Here is a 20,839-nt window from a genome sequence, read left to right on the forward strand (position 1 = left end):
GTTGAAGGAGATTGTGGAGATAGAAGAGCCAAAACCTTGGAGGGATTTGCAAACAAGAGTGAGAATTTTAATATCAGCTCCTGGATGTAGTCTGACTCCTGTCTGTGTGGCATTTGCACATTCTTCCCATGTCTGTGTGGGTTTCCTCCAGGTGCTCCAGTTTGATAGAACATAGAATATTATAGCACAGTACAGGCCCTTTGGCCCTTAATTTTGTGCCAACCTGTGAAACCAATCTCCTCCCACAGTCCAAAGATATGCAGGTTAGGTTGATTCGTCATGCTAAATTACCCCTTAGTGTTCAAAAATGCGCGGGTTAGATTGATTGGCTGTGCTAAATTGCCCCTTTGTGTCCAATGATATGTGGGTTAGGTGGATTGGCCATGCTAAATTACCCCTTAGTGTCTAAAGATATGCAGGTTAGGTTGATTGGCCATGCTGAATTGCCCCTGAGTGTCAGGGGGACCAACAGGGTAAATGCATGGGGTTACGGGGATAGGGCTTGGTGGGATTGTTGTTGGTGCAGGCTCGATGGGTCGAATGGACTCCTCCTGGGACTTATGATTCAATGATCCTTTTACCAAAGCGGTTTGCACAACACTATTGGTGTTGAAGTAAGCTGAAGCTGTCTTTCATCAGAGTAAACCATGTAATGAAGTTGATTTATAAAATAGCTTTAATGTCCAACTGAAATACTGACATACAGGATTGCTTTCTCCATTAAAAGTGCAAGTGGCTTGTCTGCCTTCAACTCCCATTGCCGATTTCTTCCTTATCCTGTCTGGGCCAATCCTATTTCCCCTTCCTCTTTCAGCAACTCACACAGAGGCACCGCAGAAAAATCAAATGGTCAATAAGGTAGATCAGGGATGGGCAATGAACAATGGCCTTGCCAGTGATGCCCACATCCCATCAATGGGTCAGAAAACACATCAGATGCAGCCCTCTATGTCGACTCTAAGTATTCAGATTTCTCTCAGATCAGTGAAAAGAATTTGCAGGGTGACGGGGGAGTGGCACTGGGTGCATTGCTCTTGCAGAGAGCCAGCATGAACATGGCAGGCTGAATGGCCTCCTTCTGGGATGTAACTATTCATCCTGGAGTGTCCAGCACTGAAAGATCCATTTCCTGGTCCGTGTTGCAAGCCAATGCTCTGATGGAAGTTCCTTTTCGGGGTTCCATAGAGCCAAAGAATCCCTACGGTGCAGAAAGTGGCCATTCAGCCCATCGAGCCTGCACCAACTCTCCGAAAGAGCATCTTTCCCAGATTCACCCTCCGTCTGGAGCACCCGGAGGAAACCCACGCAGACATGGGGAGAATGTGCAGACTCCACACAGACAGCGACCCAAGCTCAGAATTGAAACCTGGTCCCTGGCACTGTGAGGCAGCAGTGTTAACCACTGTGCCATCGTGTCACGGGGGCATTAAATAAAATTCTGTGAATCCTGTGTGAAAAAAAACAAGTCCCCTGCACTTGTTTGTTTCAACAGTCAACACTCGGAAATGGGAGAGAAAAAAGTGGCTTGACTGCATCCTCTACAAACCGGTGTAGTGTGAACTTGTCAGCTGAGCTTGGTGGCTGGCACCCACAGACCTGAGTCAGAAACTTGTGCTTTGTAAGTCCCAAACCAGAGATCTAAGTATCAAATCTCAGTGGTCCCTCCCAGTGCAGTATGGAGGGAGTGTTGCACAGTCAACGGTGCTGGCTTCTGAATGAGATGCTGAGCTGAATTTTACGTGGTGGCATGGTCTCTGCCTCCCACCCCCACTGGCGATAAGGGTCAGTGGGGGTGTTGGGGGATTCGCAAAGCTACCCCTCCAACAATGGTGACAGCAATTTAACACCGGGAGTCGTGTTAATTGCTTTTAAGTGAGACTTCCAACCTTTTTTGCCGGAAGAGTTCCCTCCTTAGAGAGATTTATTTTTATTGTCAGGAGTGGGCTTGCATTAACACTGAAGTTACTGTGAAAATCCCTCAGTCGCCACACTCCGGCACCTGTTCAGGTACACTGAGGGAGAATTTAGCATGGCCAATGCACCTAACATCTTTCAGACTGTGGGAGGAAAACCACGCAGACAGGGGGAGAAAATGTAGACTCTGCACAGACAGTGACCCAAGGCAAGAATTGAACCCAGGTCCCTGGCGCTATGAGGCAGCAGTGCTAACCACTGTGCCACCTTGCCACCAGGGATGAGTGGTGAGGAGAGTATGGAGTGGCAATAGTGGGAAGGGGTAGAGGTGGATTTGGGGAGGTAGGAGAGAGGGGAAGGGATTGTGAGGTCTTCCAAAAAGACATCAAAAGTAATAAATTTGAAGAGTTACCTAGATCTTACAGCGACTAAAGAAACAAAAATGAGGGTCTGCATCATTGGATGGCCATGTCTGTGAGTGCAAGACCTGATGTATTCCTGATTTAATTATCTTCTGCTGCACCTCAACTCCACTTCACTTCAGGTCGGAAACTTTGATTGGACGCAATCGCTCAAACGACCTCTCACCTCCAGTCACTCTGACCAGTTATACAGTTCATTTGTGTTGAAATTTTCTTTTAACATTTCGCAATCACTAACAAACAAAGCTGAAAAATACACATTCAATTGTATCTAACACGCTCCTTTTGACTTGTCTTCCGGAACTGTGTGCAGTGTCCTGGAGATTAATCCTGGAAGGTTCTGGGAATGGGAGTACATCATATGGAGAGGTTTCCAAGAAGGATGGAAACCTCTCCACAAGATCGCCACAAGATCACCACCAACCCCCTACCCCGCTCCCCCTCCCCCCACCACACCCCCCGCCATGCCCTTGCCTGATCTATAGAGACACAGAAGATTATAGTGATGCCAAAACCCACTCCCGTTAAGAACAAAGAACAGTGCACATTAAGTCTGTGCTGACACAGATGCCTCTCTAATCTAATATTTTCTTGCCTCTAGTGGTCCATATCCCTCTATTCCCTGCCTATTTATGGATCTATCCAGATGCCTCTTGAACGTTGGTATAGAATCTGCTTCCACCACCTCCCCCAAGCAGCGCGTTCCAGGCATTCAACAGCCTGTGTGAAAAACTTGCCCCTTACATCTCTTTTAAACTTCCCCCTCTCAGTTTCAAACTTACGTCCATGCGTAATTGACCCTTCGATCCTGGGAAAAAGACTTTGACTATCCACTCTATCCAAGCCCTGTCATAATCTTGTAAACCTCTACCAGGTCCCCCCTCATCCTCTGATGCTCCAATGAAAACAATCCAAGTTTGTTCAACCTATCTTTATAGTCCATATCATCCAAACCAGGCTACCTGCTAAATCTCTTCTGCACCTTTTCCGTTGCATCAACATCCTTCCGGTAGTGTGGTGACCTGAATTGTACACAATACTCCAAATGCGGCCCAACCAAACTCTCCTACAGCTGTAACATGATTTTCCAATGTACTCTACACCCCGATCAGTGGAGGCCAGTGTGCCATATGCCTTCTTGACCACCTTGTTCACCTGAGTTGCCACCTTCAGGGAACTGTGAATCTACACGCCTAGATCCCGCTACATAGGATGAACAATAAGCAATTTACCTCTGGTATTGTGGCACCAATCTGTAAGGGGTTAAAGAGTTTGGTTGAACCACTGACTTTTACTGTCAGATTCAGTAGACCTAAATTGGTTAGAATTATATTCACTGGAGTTCAGAAGAGTGAGAGGGGATCTCATAGAAACTTATAAAATTCTAACAAGATTAGACAGGCTAGATTCAGAAAGACTGTTCCCGATGGTGGGGGTAGTCCAGAATTACAGACCACAGTTTGAGGATAAGGGATAAACCTCTTAGAACTGAGGCATAGAGACATTTCTTCACCCAGAGGGTGGTGAATGTGTGGAATTCACTACCAAAGAATTGTAGTTGAAGCCAAAACGTTGTCTGATTTCAAAAAGAAATTAGATATAGCTCTTGGGGTTGAAGGGAGAGATCAGGATATTGAATTTGATGATCAGCCATGATCAAAATGAGTGGCGGAGCAGGTTCAAAGGGCCGAATAGCCTACTCCTGCTTCGAGTTTCTGTATTTCTATCTTAAAACAGCAGATCTGCTGGGTTATTCACTCTAGTCAGTGTTGGCGCTGCCATAGTGAGTCCAATAAATAGATGACAATGACATAAAATTTTATGTCCTTCATATTTTATGTGGTAAAAAATCAATTCTGTTTTAATTGCCGCCCAAACTAAGGTCTTCCTCATCTGAACACGAACAATAACATTTTAGCACCCACTGACGGTGACTGCTGATGATATTCTCCAGTTAATGATTTGTTTAATTTGTCTTTGTGCTGAGTACCATTTTGAGAAACAATTCTAATTTTGAGTGAGAGCCTTGGCGGAATGTTACCGACTGCTGTTTGAACGCTAGATTTTCATTAATAGCCTGTGTACGGCTGCAAAAGCAAAAAACAGTAAGACAGGCAACAGAATTTGCTGCACTGGAACCTCAATATCAACTGCCTCATGTGCTGATGTTTGTCTGTTTTTGATTTGATTTGATTTAATTGATTATTGTCTCATGCATTGGGATACAGTGAAATGTATTGTTTCTTGTGCACTATACAGACAAAACATATCATTTATGGGGTACAGAGGGGAGAAGGAGGGGGTGCAGGATATAATGTTACAGTCACAGCTAGGGTGTAGAGAAAAATCAGCTTAAAGTATGGTAGGTCCATTCAAAAATCTGATAGCAGCAGGGAAGAAGCTGTTGTGCTGTGTTGCATTGCAAATGCCACAAACACAGGTAATCTTACATCACACAGAGCACAAAAGAGGCCATTCGGCCCAACTGGCCCATGCCAGCCTGTATGCTCCAAGAGTCCCCTCCCACCCCCATTCATCTAACCCCAGGGGCATGTTCTTCCATTCCATTCTGCCTCATGCGTGCATCTAGTTTCTCCTTAAATGCACCCATGCTTCTGAACTCAGCCATTCCTGATTGCAGCCGGTTCCACAGTATAACCAAGATGCCTCTTCCACAAGTGGCAATTAATGCTTAGAATCATGGTATCCCTACAGTGCAGAAGGAGGCCATTCAGCCCAATGAGTCTACACTGACCATAAGCCCATGCAGGCCCTATCCCCGTAAGCCCACACACATAACCTGCTAATCCCCCTGACACTAAGGGACAATTTAGCATGACCGATCCAGCAAATCTGCATATCTTTGGAGTGTGGGAGAAAGCCAGAGCACCCAGAGTAAATCCATGCAGACATGGAGAAAATGTGAAAACTCCACACAGACAGTCACCCGAGGCCAGGATTGAATTTGGGTCCCTGGTGCTGTGAGGCAGCAGTGCTATACACCGTGCCACTTAATTAACTGTCAGTTTTAAAATGCAGTTTGATCATTTTATATTTGCCATTCAAAGGCATTGGGGAATATTGGGTAAAGACAGGTATAGGTCATAGGTTGGTCATGATCTCATTGAATAATGGACCAGGTTGGAAGGGCTGAATGGCTTCCTTATATTGCTAGAAGTTTTCAGGGTACAGGTTAGTCTAGGAATGTGATGTGATGGCATTCTACAGGTGTTTTCTGCAGCGCAGAATCAGACAAGGAAAACTTGTATTTCAGTTCTGCAGCCTGATTTGTTCCCTTGCTGTGTTTCTGAGGCTCAGAATATAGAACTTACACCATTCTGTCCAAACAGCCAATACCAGCTCTGCTTCCAGGCTTTTAATACTTTTAACCCACGCAATGCTTTGAAGATGGCAATCAGTGTGGTCTCTCGAGATTGATGAAGAGGCTGCTCGTGTGATATGGGAGAGTGTGTTAAAGGACCCCCGTGCCTGTAATCATCGTCATTAAATCCATAAATAAACAAAATGTACCTTATTGATTTTAAACCACTTCACAATGCTGAAAGAAAAGGGGCAAAGGTTAGCAGTGTGTTTGCTGACTTTACTCCATGTTTGAGATGGACTGTCATGCTTTAAAGTTTATTTATTAGTGTCACAAATAGGCTTACATTAACACTGCAATGAAGTTACTGTGAAAATCCCCTGGTTGCCACACTCCAGCGGCTGTTTGGGGTACACTGAGGAAGGATTTAGCATGGCCAATGCACCTAACCAGCACGTCTTTCGGACTGTGGGAGCACCCGGAGGAAACCCACGCAGATACAGGGAGAAGGTGCAAACTCTACACAGATAGTAACCCAAGCTGGGAATCGAACTCCAATCCGGGAATCGAACCCAGCTCTCTGGGCGCTGTGAGGCAGCAGTGCTGGGCGCTGTGAGGCAGCAGTGCTAACCACTGTGCGCATTGTGCATTTAGAGATGATGCAAGTATTCCTCACTCAAAGAATAAACTGGGGCAAGGCTGTGATTGTCACTGTGTATCTGCACAGCAAGTTAATATTTGTAATTTGGGACTAAGTGGGGATCTTCCTGTAATCCAGACTGCCTATTGGACATGAGTATTCCAACTTCACCTTATCTTTTGGGCTGAATTCAGCTCCTCCTGCGATTTTCTTTCAGTTCAGAGTGAATAATAATTATTTTTTGCCTCCTTGGATACGTGCATGTTGCTATGTTGGCTGAACAGACCTGGGGGCAGGAAGTGGGGGGAGCAGTGGTCTCTCTCATTGCGCTCCACTGCAGAATGGAACATTTCCACACAATTTGCAAAGCTTGATTTGAAAACTTTAGTGTTTAATCTGCGGGGCCTCCCGGGGCACAGCACTCTGATGTAGCTATCCATTATCCAAGTTAGGCAAACAGAGACCGGATGCCCTTCGGAATAAACCCACCGTGCGTTACATTCCATGGGATTGTAAATGCATTGAGAGTTCCTCTCTCTTAACAATTTGGAAATATGCCGCTATCGAGTCCCTGCACAACAGACACTGTACCTGTGTTTCTCTTTGCGGCAACCCCCCCCCCAACCTGCAATTACCAGAATGTAGAAGTATAAATCAGCGCAGGTCACATTCAATCTGTCAACAGCACTAACCCCTCCCCTCCCAATCCCTCCACCCAACCTCCATGACCCCCCAAACCCTCCGCACCCCCAAAGCAAGGGAGAAAACAGAAACTATTAAATGGGAAAAATAGGGCAGAGATTTTCCTCCCCACATCAGAAATAAAAGATTCTGTGGTCCTGACCAAAGGGATTCCATTTATTAGCAGTACCTACTCTACATGTTATAACAGGATTCCTAAAGTGCAGTGGAAGGATATTTAGCCCACTGGCTCTCCGAAAGAGCAACTTACCCAGGCCCATCCCATCCTCATAACGCCACGTACTTACTCCGCTGATCCCCCTAACTTATCCCACACTAAGGAGCAATTTAACATGGCCAATCCATCTAACTTACACATCTTGGGATACTAAGAGTCATTTTATCATGGCCAATCCACCTCACCCACAAGTCTTTGGACTGTGGGAGGAAACCAGAGCACCCGGAGGAAACTCACGCAGACACGGGGAGAACAGGCAGACTCTGCAAAAATAGTGACCCAAGGCCGGAGTTGAATCTGGGCTCCCGATGCTGTGAGGCAGCAGTGCTAATTACTGTACCACTGTGCTGCTACAAAAGGGTAGCTGATGGAATGCACACAGAGCTTGGCTTTCAGGTGCTTCACGGAAGCAATCTGCAATAGTTTCTCTCTTTCTTTCAATGGCCTATGGACAACCCCAAGAGCTCTGCAAAGACCACACACGATTTATCAAATTTAACAGGCTTACTGAAGAGTTTGTGTCATAATACTCAGCCCAGGCTAGTTTCCCATCACCAGGAAACCCTTTTCATAGCATCAGAGAATCCTACACTGCAGAGGGAGGCCATTCAGCCCATCAAGTCTGCACCGACAACGACCCCATCCAAGCCCTATCCCTGTAACCCTCCCATATTTACCCTGCTAATCCCCCTGACTAAGAGTCACTTTAGCATGGCCAATCAACCTAACCTGCCCAACTTTGGAGTGTAGTGTGATTTCAAGAAGGAATTAGATATCGCTCTTGGGGCTAATTGGATCAAGATATGGGGGATGGCAGGTTGAGGGTATTGGGTTTGATGATCAGCCATGATCATAATGAATGGTGGAGCAGGCTTGAGGAGCACCCTGAGGAAACCCATGTCGACGTTATTGGAAACCAAAAGGAAGAGTCCCACTGTCAGCTCACAGCGATTAAGCCTGTACTCCGGGGAACCTATAACAATGGTTTGGATTTGAGCAACTGTGTTTTAACCTCCTGCTGCTCACTTCCAATTGGTCGAGCTCCCCTCGCTCAATCAGGGAGCTCATACTCGACAAAGTGATCTATCGACGATGCTCCACACTCTTGGTGGCTGACATAACCCGAGCTTGTACCTATCAGCTGAATTATCAATGCACTAAAGAATTAAAACTATTCTTTAATGCGGCGTTTGAAACCAATGTTTTGGATTAGAGAAGCTTGCTCTTCATTTTTAACAGCAATGGAATGGGTAAGGAAAGTGCCAAACTCATTAGTATGTCTACCCCCCATGCTCTGCTTTATCCCCATCCAACCCCCCCCCACCTCCCTTCCACCCTCTCATAACATCAATCATCAGTTATTAATGGTGATTAACCAGCTAGTCAGTGGTAGTAACTCTTTTAAAGTTTTAAAAACTCTTATTTATTAGCTTCAGAGGTCGGCTTATTTTGACGCTGCAATGAAGTTACTGTGAAAATCCCCTAGTCTCCACACTCCGGCACCTGTTCGGGTACACTGAGGGAGAATTTAGCACAGCCAATGCACCTAACCAGCACATCTTTCGGACTGTGGGAGGAAACCAGAGCATCCGGAGGAAACCCATGCATACACAGGGACATGGGGATGGCATGGTGACACAATGGTTAACACTGCTGCCTCACAGCACAGCAGTTCAATTCCCAGCTTGAGTCCCTATCTGTGCAGAGTCAGCACGTTATCTCCATGTCTGCATGAGGGTTTCTTCCAGGTGCTCCAGTTTCCTCCCACAGTCCGAAAGACATGCTGGGTAGGTACATCGGCCATGCTAAATTCTCCCTCAGTGTACCTGAACAGGCACCGGAGGGTGTCGACTAGGGGATTTTCACGGTAACTTCACAGCGGTGTTAATGTAAGCCTACTTGTGATACTAATAAATAAACTTTAGAAGGTACAACTCTGCACAGACACTGACCCAAGCTGGAAATTGAACCTGGGTTTGTGGCGCTGTGAGGCAGCATTGCTAACCACTGTGCCACCGTGCCTCCCTTTGGAAGTGGTCACCCCCAACGGGCAAATTAAGAAAGGGGCTATGATGAAGGCCTGTGCATTGACATGGAATCACGGGCTGAGGCAGCATTGCCATACACCACTCTGAGGCCTAGTCTAGGCTTCACGGAATCTGCTTCTCGCTCCCACAGAGCTCAAGTTCAAACTTAAAGAGATAATCAGTTTTGTTAACCGAATTTAGCAATCTGACACTCCTGAGTGAATTGGTCACTTACCGATACCGCACTGACGGAGATGGTGAGGGTGATCCAAATGTTATGGGTGATGGTGTCTCAAGCATTCTTCACTCAGAGAGTTACGGATCTTTCAGAATTCTTTACCCCACAGAGCTGCGAGCGCTCAGTCACTGAGTGTATTCAAGACAAGAGGGTTTCTTGTTAACATTGTGGGGTTCTGAGGGGATGACACAATGGGGAGTTAATGCAAGAAGTTGGGGGTTGAGGTAAAACATTGGCCATGATCTCATAGAATCACAGAGCTGAATAGAGGGGCCAAATGGCTTCCGCATGCTTCTATTTCTAATGGTCTTCTGAGCAGGATCAAAATGGCCGTCTATTACACTAACAACTTGATTTCCCCTTGGAAACACATAAGCCGATGGAGAACTTTGCACAGTCACAGACGTTTACAGCACGGAAACCGGCTCATTGGCCCAACTTGTCCATGTTACCTTCTTTTTCACCAGAAACCTACTCCCAGTTGCCCGCGTTTGGCCCATATCCCTCTAACCCATATGACCCATGTAACTATCTAAATGCTTTTCAAAAGACAAAATTGTACCCGCCTCTACTACTTTCTCTGGCAGCTTGTTCCAGACACTCACCACCCTGTTGTGAAAAAAACTGCCCCTCTGGACACTATTGTATCTCTCCCCTCTCACCTTAAACCTTTGCCCTCTAGTTTTAGACTCCCCTACCCTTGAGAAAAGAAATTGACTACCTACCTTACCTTTGCCCTTCATTATCTTATAGATCTCTGTAAGATCACCCCTAAGCCTCCTATGCTTCGGAGAAACAAGTCCCAGTCTATCCAGCCTTTCCTTATTACTCAAATAAGTACTGTAGCACAATGGTCGGCACAGTAGCACAGTGGTTAGCACTGCTGCTTCACAGCTCCAGGGACCTGGGTCCCTTTCCTGGCTCAGGTCACTGTCTGTGTGGAGTTTGCACATTCTCCTCGTGTCTGCGTGGGTTTCCTCTGGGTGCTCTGGTTTCCTCCCACCGTCCAAAGATGTGCAGGTTATGTTGATTGGTCATGCTAAAATTGCCCCTTAGTGTACTAGGATGCTCAGGTTAGAGGGATTAGTGGGTAAAATATGTAGGGATATGGGGGTAGGGCCTGGGTGGGATTGTGGTCGGTGCAGACTCGATGGGCCAAAGGGCCTCTTTCTGCACTGTAGGGTTCTACGGCTAAACCATTAAGTTCTGGTTGCATCCTGGCAAATCTTTTCTGCACTCTTTCCAGTTTAATAACATCCCTTTCTATAATAGGTTGACCAGAACAGTACACAGTATTCCAAGTGTGGCCTTACCAATGTCTTATACAACTTCAACAAGATGTCCCAACTCCTGTACTTAATGTTCTGACCAATGAAACCAAGCAGGTTGAGTGCCTTCTTCACCACACTCTCCACCAGTGATTCTACTTTGAATGCTGCACCCTTCTGGGACCTACACAATCACTCTTCCTTAACATCGCTGTTACCAACCACACGGAAGACAACCAGTCCTAGCCTCAGGATTCCAAAATCCAAATGTTTCGCTTCTCGGTTGAAATGGGCAGGTGGGAAATCCCCGAACCTGAAGACAGAACTCAAGGCGGGGGGATTTTTCCACTCCTCCCCCGCCCCCCTCCCCTTATAGGAAAAGGTCCATTAACCTCGAGTGGGATTTTCCAGTTTCGGTGGCGAGCTTGGCCGGAAAATCCCACTCCAGTCTGGCACCCCAGTGGAGTACTCAGGGAGTACTGCATGGTCTGAGCTGCCAACTTTCAGATGAACCGTTAAACCCAAGGCCCCATCTAATCACTCATGTGACAAAGAAAATGGCCCAGCCACTATTTAAACTAGGAACTGGGTGCACGAGGCCCAGTGTCCTGGTAAATATCCATGCATCACCCAATATCACAGAAAAGGAAAAGATTATTCTGTCTTTACAGGACAGCCAATTTTGAGATCTTGCTGTGCACAAAGTGGCTGCTGTGTGTCTGATGATACAACAGTGGGTGGCACAGTGGTTAGCATTGCTGCCTCACAGTATCAGAGACTTGAATTCAATTCCCGGCTTGGGACACTGTCTGTACAGAATTTGCATTTTCTCCCCAGGCCTGCGTGGGTTTCCTCCGGGTGCTCTGGTTTCCTCCCACACTTCAAAGATGTGCGGGTTAGGTTGATTGGCCATGTTAAATTGCCCCTTAGTGTCCTGGGATGCATAGGTTAGAGGGATTAGTGGCGTAAGAATCTGGGGTTATGGGGATAGAGCCTGGGTGGGATTGTTGTCAGTGTGGACCCGATGGGTCGAATGGCCTCCTTCTGCACCGTAGAGATTCTGTGATATGATGACTACATTTCAAGGGTACTTAAATGAGTTGTCAAGTGTGCCAAAACATATGGCAGGTGTGAAAGGCGTTACGTAAATGCAAGTCTTCTTCTCTTCCTCTAAAAATTTGAAACAAAACCAAAATTGAAATTCTCAATTGTCCTCCTGTTTGAGCCTTTAGAGGGTTCACATTTCTTTTAAAGCGTGCGTACAGACTGTCTAACAGCATATACAAAGAAGGACATCATTTTGAAAAGCTGTGGGATTTTGGATGCTTCCCTGTTTTAATTTTGTAAATTCAGCACCAGGCCTTTACAAGCAAAGATGTGTTCTTTAAGATTGGAAATACTGATTTTCAGAAAAGGCAAAATGTTTGGATTATATTTAGACTCCTCTTCAATTCCCTGAACTAAGGGCTTTCACAACTGCCAAATATTTGCCAACAGATGTACTGCCACAGCCTACAATATAACACATAACCTCCCGTGTAAAGTACAGGTTCAAATATAACTTTTATTTTGTTTTCTCACAAGGAACTGCACTCGCAGTCATGGAATTACGTTGACAGTAATTGCTTCCAGTTCAAAGTTCAAAAGGTAACGGGTCAAATTGCAATGATGTCATTCCATTTTGATATCAATGTGCTTTTTTGTCTTTGTTTCCTCAACCAGGCCTTGACCCTCCTCCTCCCAAATATACAATTAAATATGTGCTCACCTGAATCAAAAATAATATTCTGAATCTGAAACCCGTGAGACTGTCTGAACAACACACGGGATTGTTACATGATAAGAGAAATTATTGTAGCAATGAACTCAATCGTGATCCTAGTTCTCTGGAGATTACTTGTTGGGGAGCAAAATAAAAACGACAAATAAGTACACACTGTCTAGACATGAGGAAATGTTCATTACATTCATCCTTGAGTGTTTTTGTCATGCTTTGTGTTTATCTGTACATGCGTAGTTACACATCTCCTTACCTGGGTACTATTGTTTTTCAAATTCAGTTACATATAACAGATGGTCCTCTGGAGATTTGCCATGTGTTTTGCTAAGATGTAGTTTGACCGCATGTTTACTGGCAAAAGTTCGGTTGCACATTTTACACTGGAATGTACAGCTTATGTCCTCCTCTGACAACCCAACTGAACTCAATGTCTTATTTGGTATGACCTTTGAAATGGCCTGTTGTTCTCGAATCTGCTCTACGGATAACTTTGAGAGATCCTTCATAGAAAATCCTAAGTGAGATTCCAAGTGGCCAATGTAGCTGGTAGGAGTCCTAAACTGAGAGGCACAATCGTTACAGAAGAAAACGGGGTGACCTGTGTCTAAGTTCTTCAGGAATTTAGTTCCACCTGTCCTTCTCAACTGATATTTGACATTGGCCAGCCAATGGCTTATGGTGGTCATAGAGAGACCGGTAAACTTTGAAACGTGCACCCGCTCATGCAGGTTTAGGTCCGACATGATGTATTTGCCTTCGGAGGACTCGCGCAAGCTGGCCGCAAACTGGGCTTGGAGGATCAGAAGGTGCTGAGGGTTCCAGTTGGACTGTCGGCCTTTCCTCTTCTGCACGGGCGAGATGTCCTCTAAGGTGTCCTCGAAGCTGCTGACGTCCGCTTCGGATTTTTCCGAGACGGTCGACGGGGTCGAAGACTTGGGTGTCAGCCGGCCGGTGAGGTTCTTGACCATGTCAGAGATGTCCAGCAAAGCGTTTTCCCGCGATGAGGAGAGTATTGTTTCGGTCATGGCTGAAATGAGCTTTTTGCTGCTCTTTGACTTGGTTAGGTCGATGGGTTGGTCGTTGTTCTCGTAGTAGTATCGGTCTACAATGTCTGCTTGTTTGGCCTGCGCAGCAGGGAATATGGGTTTGTCTAACACACTGTTGCTGATTTTGTACAGCATGGCCAATGGGTCAAGGCTGGGGCTCAATGGCTTGGCAGCCTTGCCCAAGTGTGTGTTCATAATCGACTGCAGTGCACTAAGAGGATTGACAAATGGTGACTCTGGCGAATGGTCAGTAATGATTGCCATACTGTTACAGCCATTGCTGACAGTTGATTTTAAACATTCTGTCCCATTCGGAGGAGGGCTCTCCAAATTGCTCTCCCTTTTCACTTTCACTTCCTCCCCCTCCGCGCCTCTCTTTGGCTGCGTCGAACTGTCCGAGTCCTCGGCTTTGGAAAGGTCCTTAGTGCTGGGGGGAGATGTGCCGCAGCTGGTCCTGGTCACGGGCGTGACGAGCGGCTCCTTCTCCGTTGGCTTTTCCTCCGATTTGATGGTCATTTTACCCGTCACCTTCTCCACAAGTTCCTCCATGGCGTGGACGTTGCTCTTTTGAGGTGGCGGCGATTGGCATTCTGAAGGCTCCACTGCCGTGAGGTGCTCCGAAGACAAGGCCTTTATGCTACTGGCGTAGAATGGGGTCAGCTGAACGTTCTGCACTGCTGGCTGAAAGGGTCGTATGGTCCCAGACAGCTGATAGGCTGCGTGGATGCTGGAGTAGCCCCCCCAGGTGGGCGCCCCATTCTGGGCTTTGTTAATTGCTGTGGTGACGGTGTTCTCCAAAGACTTCAGTATGTCGATTCCACCTTTCGGACTGTCATCCAGGTCCTCTTCCCGAAGATACTGATACTGTGAAGTGGACTCAAACTTCTCCGCGGAATCATCTTTCTCCTCCTTTATCTCCCGTTCCTTCCCGTTCTCTTCCGCCGGCCCCTCCTCGTACTCCTTCCGCGGCTCGGGAACCGGCGGCGGAGGCGGGGTTTCGGGCTTCACCAGGGTGGTGGGCGCCGCGATTTTCGTCGGGGTTGAGGGCGGCAAGGGGATGGACTGGATTTTCTCCTCGCCCACCACGTCAAAGACCAGCTGCTTCCCCTTCTTGGAGGCGGAGTTGGTGACTTTCAGGAAGTGACCGGTCACCATCATGTGGGCGGTCAGCTGCTGCAAGGTGTCATGGGAGCTGCCGCACTCCATGCACTTGAGTATTTGGGCTTTCCGGGCCTCGAACTGCCAGGTGTAGCTGGCACCGTTCTGGTAACCATAGCGGTTGTTGGGGGTCACGTAGGGATTGGCAGCTTTCTGGGCAGAAGCTGACTCACCAGCCGGCACGCCAGCGGCGTTGACGGCAGACTCCGGCGAGCAAGGCTGAATGTCGTGCTGGACCCTCCTTTTGTTGGGTGGCAGCAGTTTGGAGGCTAGGGCGGGCACCGGCTCCTTGAGAGGCACTTTCTGGTAATGCTTGGTCTTGATCATGTGGACGCTGAGGTCTTGCAGCGACTCGAAGGAGTGCCCGCAGTACATGCACTTCAACACCTTCTGCGCGTCCTCCTTGCCCTCCATCTCCATGAGGGAGCGCTTCCTGGGCTTCGACCACTTGCGAGGGTTGTTGGCATCCTTGTCCTGGTTGTCGTCGCGGTAGTGGCCCGTCTCGTTCATGTGAACCGTCAGGTCCACCAGGGTGTCGTAGGCAGAGCTGCAGTCCTTGCACCGAAACTTGCTGGCCCCGGTGAAGACGGAGCCAAAGAGCTTACTGTGCTGCCGGTACAGCTGCACGGTGCTGAACAAGCTGGACTCGGGCAGCACGCCGTACGGGGTTTGCTGCAGGGTCTTGGCCAGGGCGGCCTGGTGCCAGTCGTAGCCCACCCCTCCTCCGCCGCCGTTACCGTTACCGTTGTGGCTGCTGCCGTTGTGGCTGCTGCCACTGCTACTGGTGCTGGCGCTCGGCTGGCTGGGGTTCTTCAGATCCAGGCCCAGGTTCGTCCAGTAGGAGCTGCTCAGGAGGTTGGAGTAGGCGGCCTTCATCTGCGCCAGGCTGTCGCGTGAAGCTTGGGCGCTCTCCGCGCTCAACCCCTCCTCTTTCTCCTGCCCTTCCTTCGATGAGGTGCTCTGCAGTTCGGCCAGCTGGTCGCTGGCGTCACTGGCGGGTGAACCATAGCCTGGCTCCGGGTTGTTGGGCGTGCTGACTGGCGAGTTCTGGTAACTGGGCACCTCCTTGCCCTCTTCCTCCTCCGCGCACATGAACTCATCCTGCTCTTGGTCGCTCCCCGGCGGCTGCTCCTTGTCCTGAAGATCTTGGTTCAGTTCCGCCGCCTTCAGCTCCTCCTCAGGGACGTAAGCTGTCAACAAAAAGACACAAAAGCAAAAAATTACTGACGGCTGCTGGAATCCTTCATTCCTCAAAAGATCATTAATTTAAGAAGCTAGGAGGAGGCCACTCAGCCCCTCCAGGCAGACCTTCACCTGAGCTTCACCTACCTACCTGCCTCCTCAGTGGATTCGGCAAATAGCCTGCAATAAACTTCTGGTTTTTCCCCAACTTCCAATTTACATTGAACTAAATGTTAACACATTTCATTTGGCTGCAGGAATACTGCTGAACTTTCTTAGAGAGTTTACTTTTCTCAGAAGTAAAATTTAAAAGAAACAGGGGTGGAATTTTCCTGACCCATCCACCATGGGAATCATAGAGTACCACGGTGGTACAGCGGTTAGCACTGGTGCCTCACAGCGCCAGGGTCCTGGGCTCGATTCCAGCCTTGGGACACTGTCTGTGCGAAGTCCCTGTTCTCCCCGTGTCTGTGTGGGTTTTCTCTGGATGCTCCGGTTCCCTCCAAGTTTGGTGGACTGGCTAAATAGACCCTAGTGTTGGGGGATCAGCTAAAGATGTGGGGTTTCAGGAATAGGGCCTAGGTGGGGTTATGCTCGGTGCAGACTTGATGGGCCGAATGGCTTCCTTCTGTACTGTAGGGATTCTAAGATTCTATGACAGGACAGTGCAAAGGTCCGTTGACATCGGGCGGGATTTTCCAGTCTTGGGGTGACCGCAGCTGGAAAACCCTGCCTCAGAACTATCTTCCTAGAAGGTTCCTAACAATAAAAATCTGTTGGCCTTGGTTTAATCGGCGCAAGCCAGGCTGTCAGGGAAGGGAGCGGCTAAACTAACAAACTTCCAATACCCTCTCTGAAACCTCCCTTCCCTTCCTGCATCGCGCAAGCCAGCGACCTGGCCATTATCACATTGCTGTTTGTGGGAGCTTGCTGTGCACAAATTGGCTGCCACATTTCCCACGTCACGACGGCATACTCCAAATATACTTCTTCAGCTGTAGAACATTTGGGGATGTCCTGAGGTAGTGAAATAAGGTGCTATATAAATGCAGGCCTTCCTTTCTATCTGTACACCACCCTATTATGTCAGGGAGGACCGTGCAGGGAGGAAGGGACAGCCATTAAAGCTTGGGGAATGGCTGGTACTGATCCGAACTGTTCTTGGAAAAACTTAAAAATGGAACTCCAATTCAGGCCAGTACCAACTTTTCTCCAGAGTTTTACTAGCTTTTGCTTACATATACAAATTACGTCTGATGATATAATCAGGATCTGATCTGTAATTTTAACCTGAGGCCTGACTAGGTGGAATGGAGGGAAGGTGGTTGATGGGGGACTGGGCACATTGTCGGCTCGCTTGTCAGGTAAAACCTGGAGCTGGAATTTGGGGCAAAACAGCGAGGTTATGTTGCAGTTGTATAAGGTGCTGGTGAGGCCACACAGTTTTGGTCTCCTCACTTGAGAAAGGATATACTGGCACTGGAGGGGGTGCAGAGGAGATTCACTAGGTTGATTCCAGAGTTGAGAGGGTTGGCTTATGAGGAGAGACCGAGTAGACGGGGACTATACTCATTGGAATTCAGAAAAATGAGGGGAGATCTTATAGAAACATATGAGATTATGAAGGGAATAGATAAGATAGAAGCAGGCAAGTTGTTTCCACAGCTGGGCAAAACTAGAACGAGGGGGCATAGCCTCAAAATAAGGTGGAGCAGATTTAGGACTGAGTTGACGAGGAACTTCTTCGCTCAAAAGATTGTGAATCTGTGGAATTCCCTGCCCAGTGAAGCAGTTGAGGCTACCTCATTGAACGTTTTTAAGGTAAGGACATATAAACTTTTGAGCAGTAAAGGAATTAAGGGTTATGGTGAGCAGGTGGGTAAATGGAGCTGAGTCCACGAAAAGATCAGTCATGATCTTATTGAATGGCGGAGCAGGCTCGAGGGGCCAGATGGCCTACTCCTGCTCCTAGTTCTTATGTTCTTATGTTGTGATCTAACCTGGACCTGGATCCATAGACAAAACCTGGAGCCGGAATTTGGGGCAAAAACCTGGAGTTGGATCCAAGGCAGAAAAGAGCCAGCAGCTGAGTTTCAGGTTGTTTCTTTCTGAATTTCATTCCGGCCAGGGGTTTAGATTGGTCGGCCTCCAAGTCCCTGGGTGACGATGGATTGATCCCACACTTTTTCACCACCCCCCACCCCTCCCCCTGCCTCCCACCCAGCCCACTCCACCCCCACCACCCTGACCTCTCCTGTTTGCCTATTAATATCAGGGCCACTGAGCTGTGGGACACAGAGTCAACAGGAGACATCGGGTGGATCTGGGGATCCAAAACTATTGCAAAAACCTGAAGCCATTCCTAAGTAATATCTTGAGGTTACTGATCCCAAAAAATAATAAAGTTAAGGTTTAATCTTTAAAATATTAATGATGCCTCACAATGCAACATGAATTCTGATGCTGATGAGGATTCCACGTTAAACAACCCCCCATATTATACAAATTTATTAAATTATCATTTAATCCTACCCACCACAATGTTTATACCAAATGTGTGATTTCCTTAAATAAAAAGTAAGAGCACCTGCGTATTTTATGTTCACTAATGTGGCAGCAATCTCTGTTTGGCATTGTGATGTGCCCAAACTGCATATTTACTCTTCATTGTCTTTTAGGGTGGGATTTTACAACCTCACTCGGGCAAGATCGGGAATTCCCGCCCGAGGTTAACAGAGATTTCCACTGTCGACCCTCACCCGCTCTGATTCCACGGCGGGCGAGTTGGTAGAGTTCCGGTTATGGTTTTCTTTGAATCGAATCCGCAAACTTTCCCATTTTTATATATAACGTTCCTCCAAAATTATTTTTTTTAAAACTCAATGAGAGAGAAAGCAGCTTTTTTTTTACAAAATTTGAAATATCTGATAGTGATAGACTAGGAGATGTTGGAGAATAAAGGAAGTGGCAACTATGTGGAGAATGGTTCCATTTGCACATTCAATAATTTAGCCTCGAAAACTCAGGTCATGACTGAAACAAGGTCTGATGAGTCGGTGGAGAGTCACCTCCCAGCCACCTACCAAAAAGATCTGATGTTCTTCTAATTCCAAGCTTGCATTTTTCATTTGTGAAATGAAAATAGAACTTCATCTGACCCACACTGTACCACAGCAAGTTCTGCAACTGCGGAGGGAACAAAACTGAGGGTATTCAAAGTTGAATCTTTGCCCTTTGATGTGTCTTATGGAGCCCGGATTGGAAAGGGCACATGGACTTTTGAAAGCATAGCACCTGAGGTTCTCTAAGTTTATTTATTTGTGTCACAAGTAGGCTTACATTAACACTGTAATGAAGTTACTGTGAAAATTCCCTAGCCATCACATTCCGGTGCCTGAGGGAGAATTTAACAAGACCAATGCACCTAACCAGCACGTCTTTCAGACTGTGGGAGGAAACTCGAGCACCCGATGGAAACCCACGCAGACATGGGGAGAATGTGCAGATTCCACACGGACACAGGTTTGATTGCAGTCTTGGGTCACTGTCTGTGTGGAGTTTGCACGTTCACCCCATGCCTGCGTGAGTTTCCTCCAGGTGTTCCGGTTTCCTCCCACAGTTCAAAAGATGGGCAGTTTATGTGGATTGGCCATCATATATTGCTCCTTAGTGTCAAAGATGTGTGAGTTAAGTGGATTGGCCATGCTAACCCAGGTTCAATAACTGGATTCGGTCACTGTCTGTGCAGAGTCAGCATGTTCTCTTCATGCCTGCGTGGGTTTCCTCCACAGTCCAAAAGACATGCTGGTTAGGTGCATTGGCCGTGCTAAGTTCTCCCTCAGTGTACTCGAACAGGCATTGGAGTGTGGTGACTAGGGGATTTTCACAATAACTTCATTGCAATGTTAATGTAAGCCTACTTGTGACACTAATAAATAAATTTTACTTATCCATTATGCGTTACCATGGGGTAAATGTACAATTTTGATTCCAAGAGTTGAACCAAGATGACATGGCGTGACAGAATTTAATGGAGAGGGGTCTCTAGTCATGTGTCCTGTTAGCTAAACACTGTCTCTTATCCTTTAACTCGAGGCATTTTTGCATCACAACTTGCTGGAAATGTGAGCTAATAACAGGATCTCAGTCTAACATTTAAAAATTATTAAATCTCTAATAACAATTTACACCCTGCAGGTGTGAGATTGTGCAGTTCTAATTGGTCCCTTTCTCGGCCAGATAGATTGGGGGATTAAAGATTAATCTCCTCCCTAAAAGGGCCCTTATGTTGTTGAATACCAGCCTTAACTTTCTGCCGTGAGTTTAAATGGTAATGAATGTGCCGCCATTTATAAAAATTCGTTGGGATGTTGATGGCGAGATGGTACTTCTGGAAAGCCAATGGCAGAGCAATGCAAATTTCTCAGCAACCCAAAATGTATATTCCTTCTTAAAAGCAAGTTTCCTGAAGTCCTACAATATTTTTATTTACAGTTAGAAAGTCAAATGTTCCAGGAAACCACTTTGGGTTTGATACAAAACTTAATACATCTGGTGCGAAGGAGCATTCACGATTGTGCCAGCAGTGGGTTAGTGGGTATTACTTTCACCTCTGAGTAAGGAAACGGGAGTTGGGATTCAAGTCCCCCCTCCAGGACTTGAACTGAAATAAAAATCAATGCTCACACTCAGGCACATTTCTGAGGGCGTGCAGCACTGTCAGAGGTGCCATTTTTTGAAGGGGAAATCAAGCCTGGTTCAAATTTGCCAGATGCAGGAGATGCCATGGCACAATTTTAAAGAAGAACAGATAAGTTATCCTTATTGTCATCGAGAGGCTGTGTATCCCTTAATCACAAAAACACAGACTGTCTATCATTCTTATATTACTGTATGCAGGGAGCTTGCTGTCTGCAAATTGGC

General features: G+C 47.0%; 1 protein-coding gene across 2 annotated transcripts in view; it reads right to left on the reverse strand.

Annotated features, from left to right (window-relative positions):
• The window catches only part of tshz1 (teashirt zinc finger homeobox 1), a 247,031-nt gene that overhangs the window by 133,451 nt on the left and 92,741 nt on the right, over positions 1-20,839 (reverse strand). Inside the window, exon 2 of one of the 2 annotated variants that reach the window (XM_080193915.1) lies at positions 12,784-15,924. In XM_080193915.1, coding sequence (XP_080050041.1) covers positions 12,791-15,924 — 3,134 coding nt within the window. In that variant the 3' untranslated portion in view covers positions 12,784-12,790. Of the gene's footprint in view, positions 1-12,289; positions 15,925-20,839 lie in introns of those variants that run through there. The other variant, XM_080193914.1, reaches the window with a different exon arrangement.

Source organism: Carcharhinus amblyrhynchos, chromosome 8, assembly GCF_965287045.1.
Source record: "Carcharhinus amblyrhynchos chromosome 8, sCarAmb.v2.hapA, whole genome shotgun sequence".
In the NCBI taxonomy this organism is placed as follows: domain Eukaryota; kingdom Metazoa; phylum Chordata; class Chondrichthyes; order Carcharhiniformes; family Carcharhinidae; genus Carcharhinus; species Carcharhinus amblyrhynchos.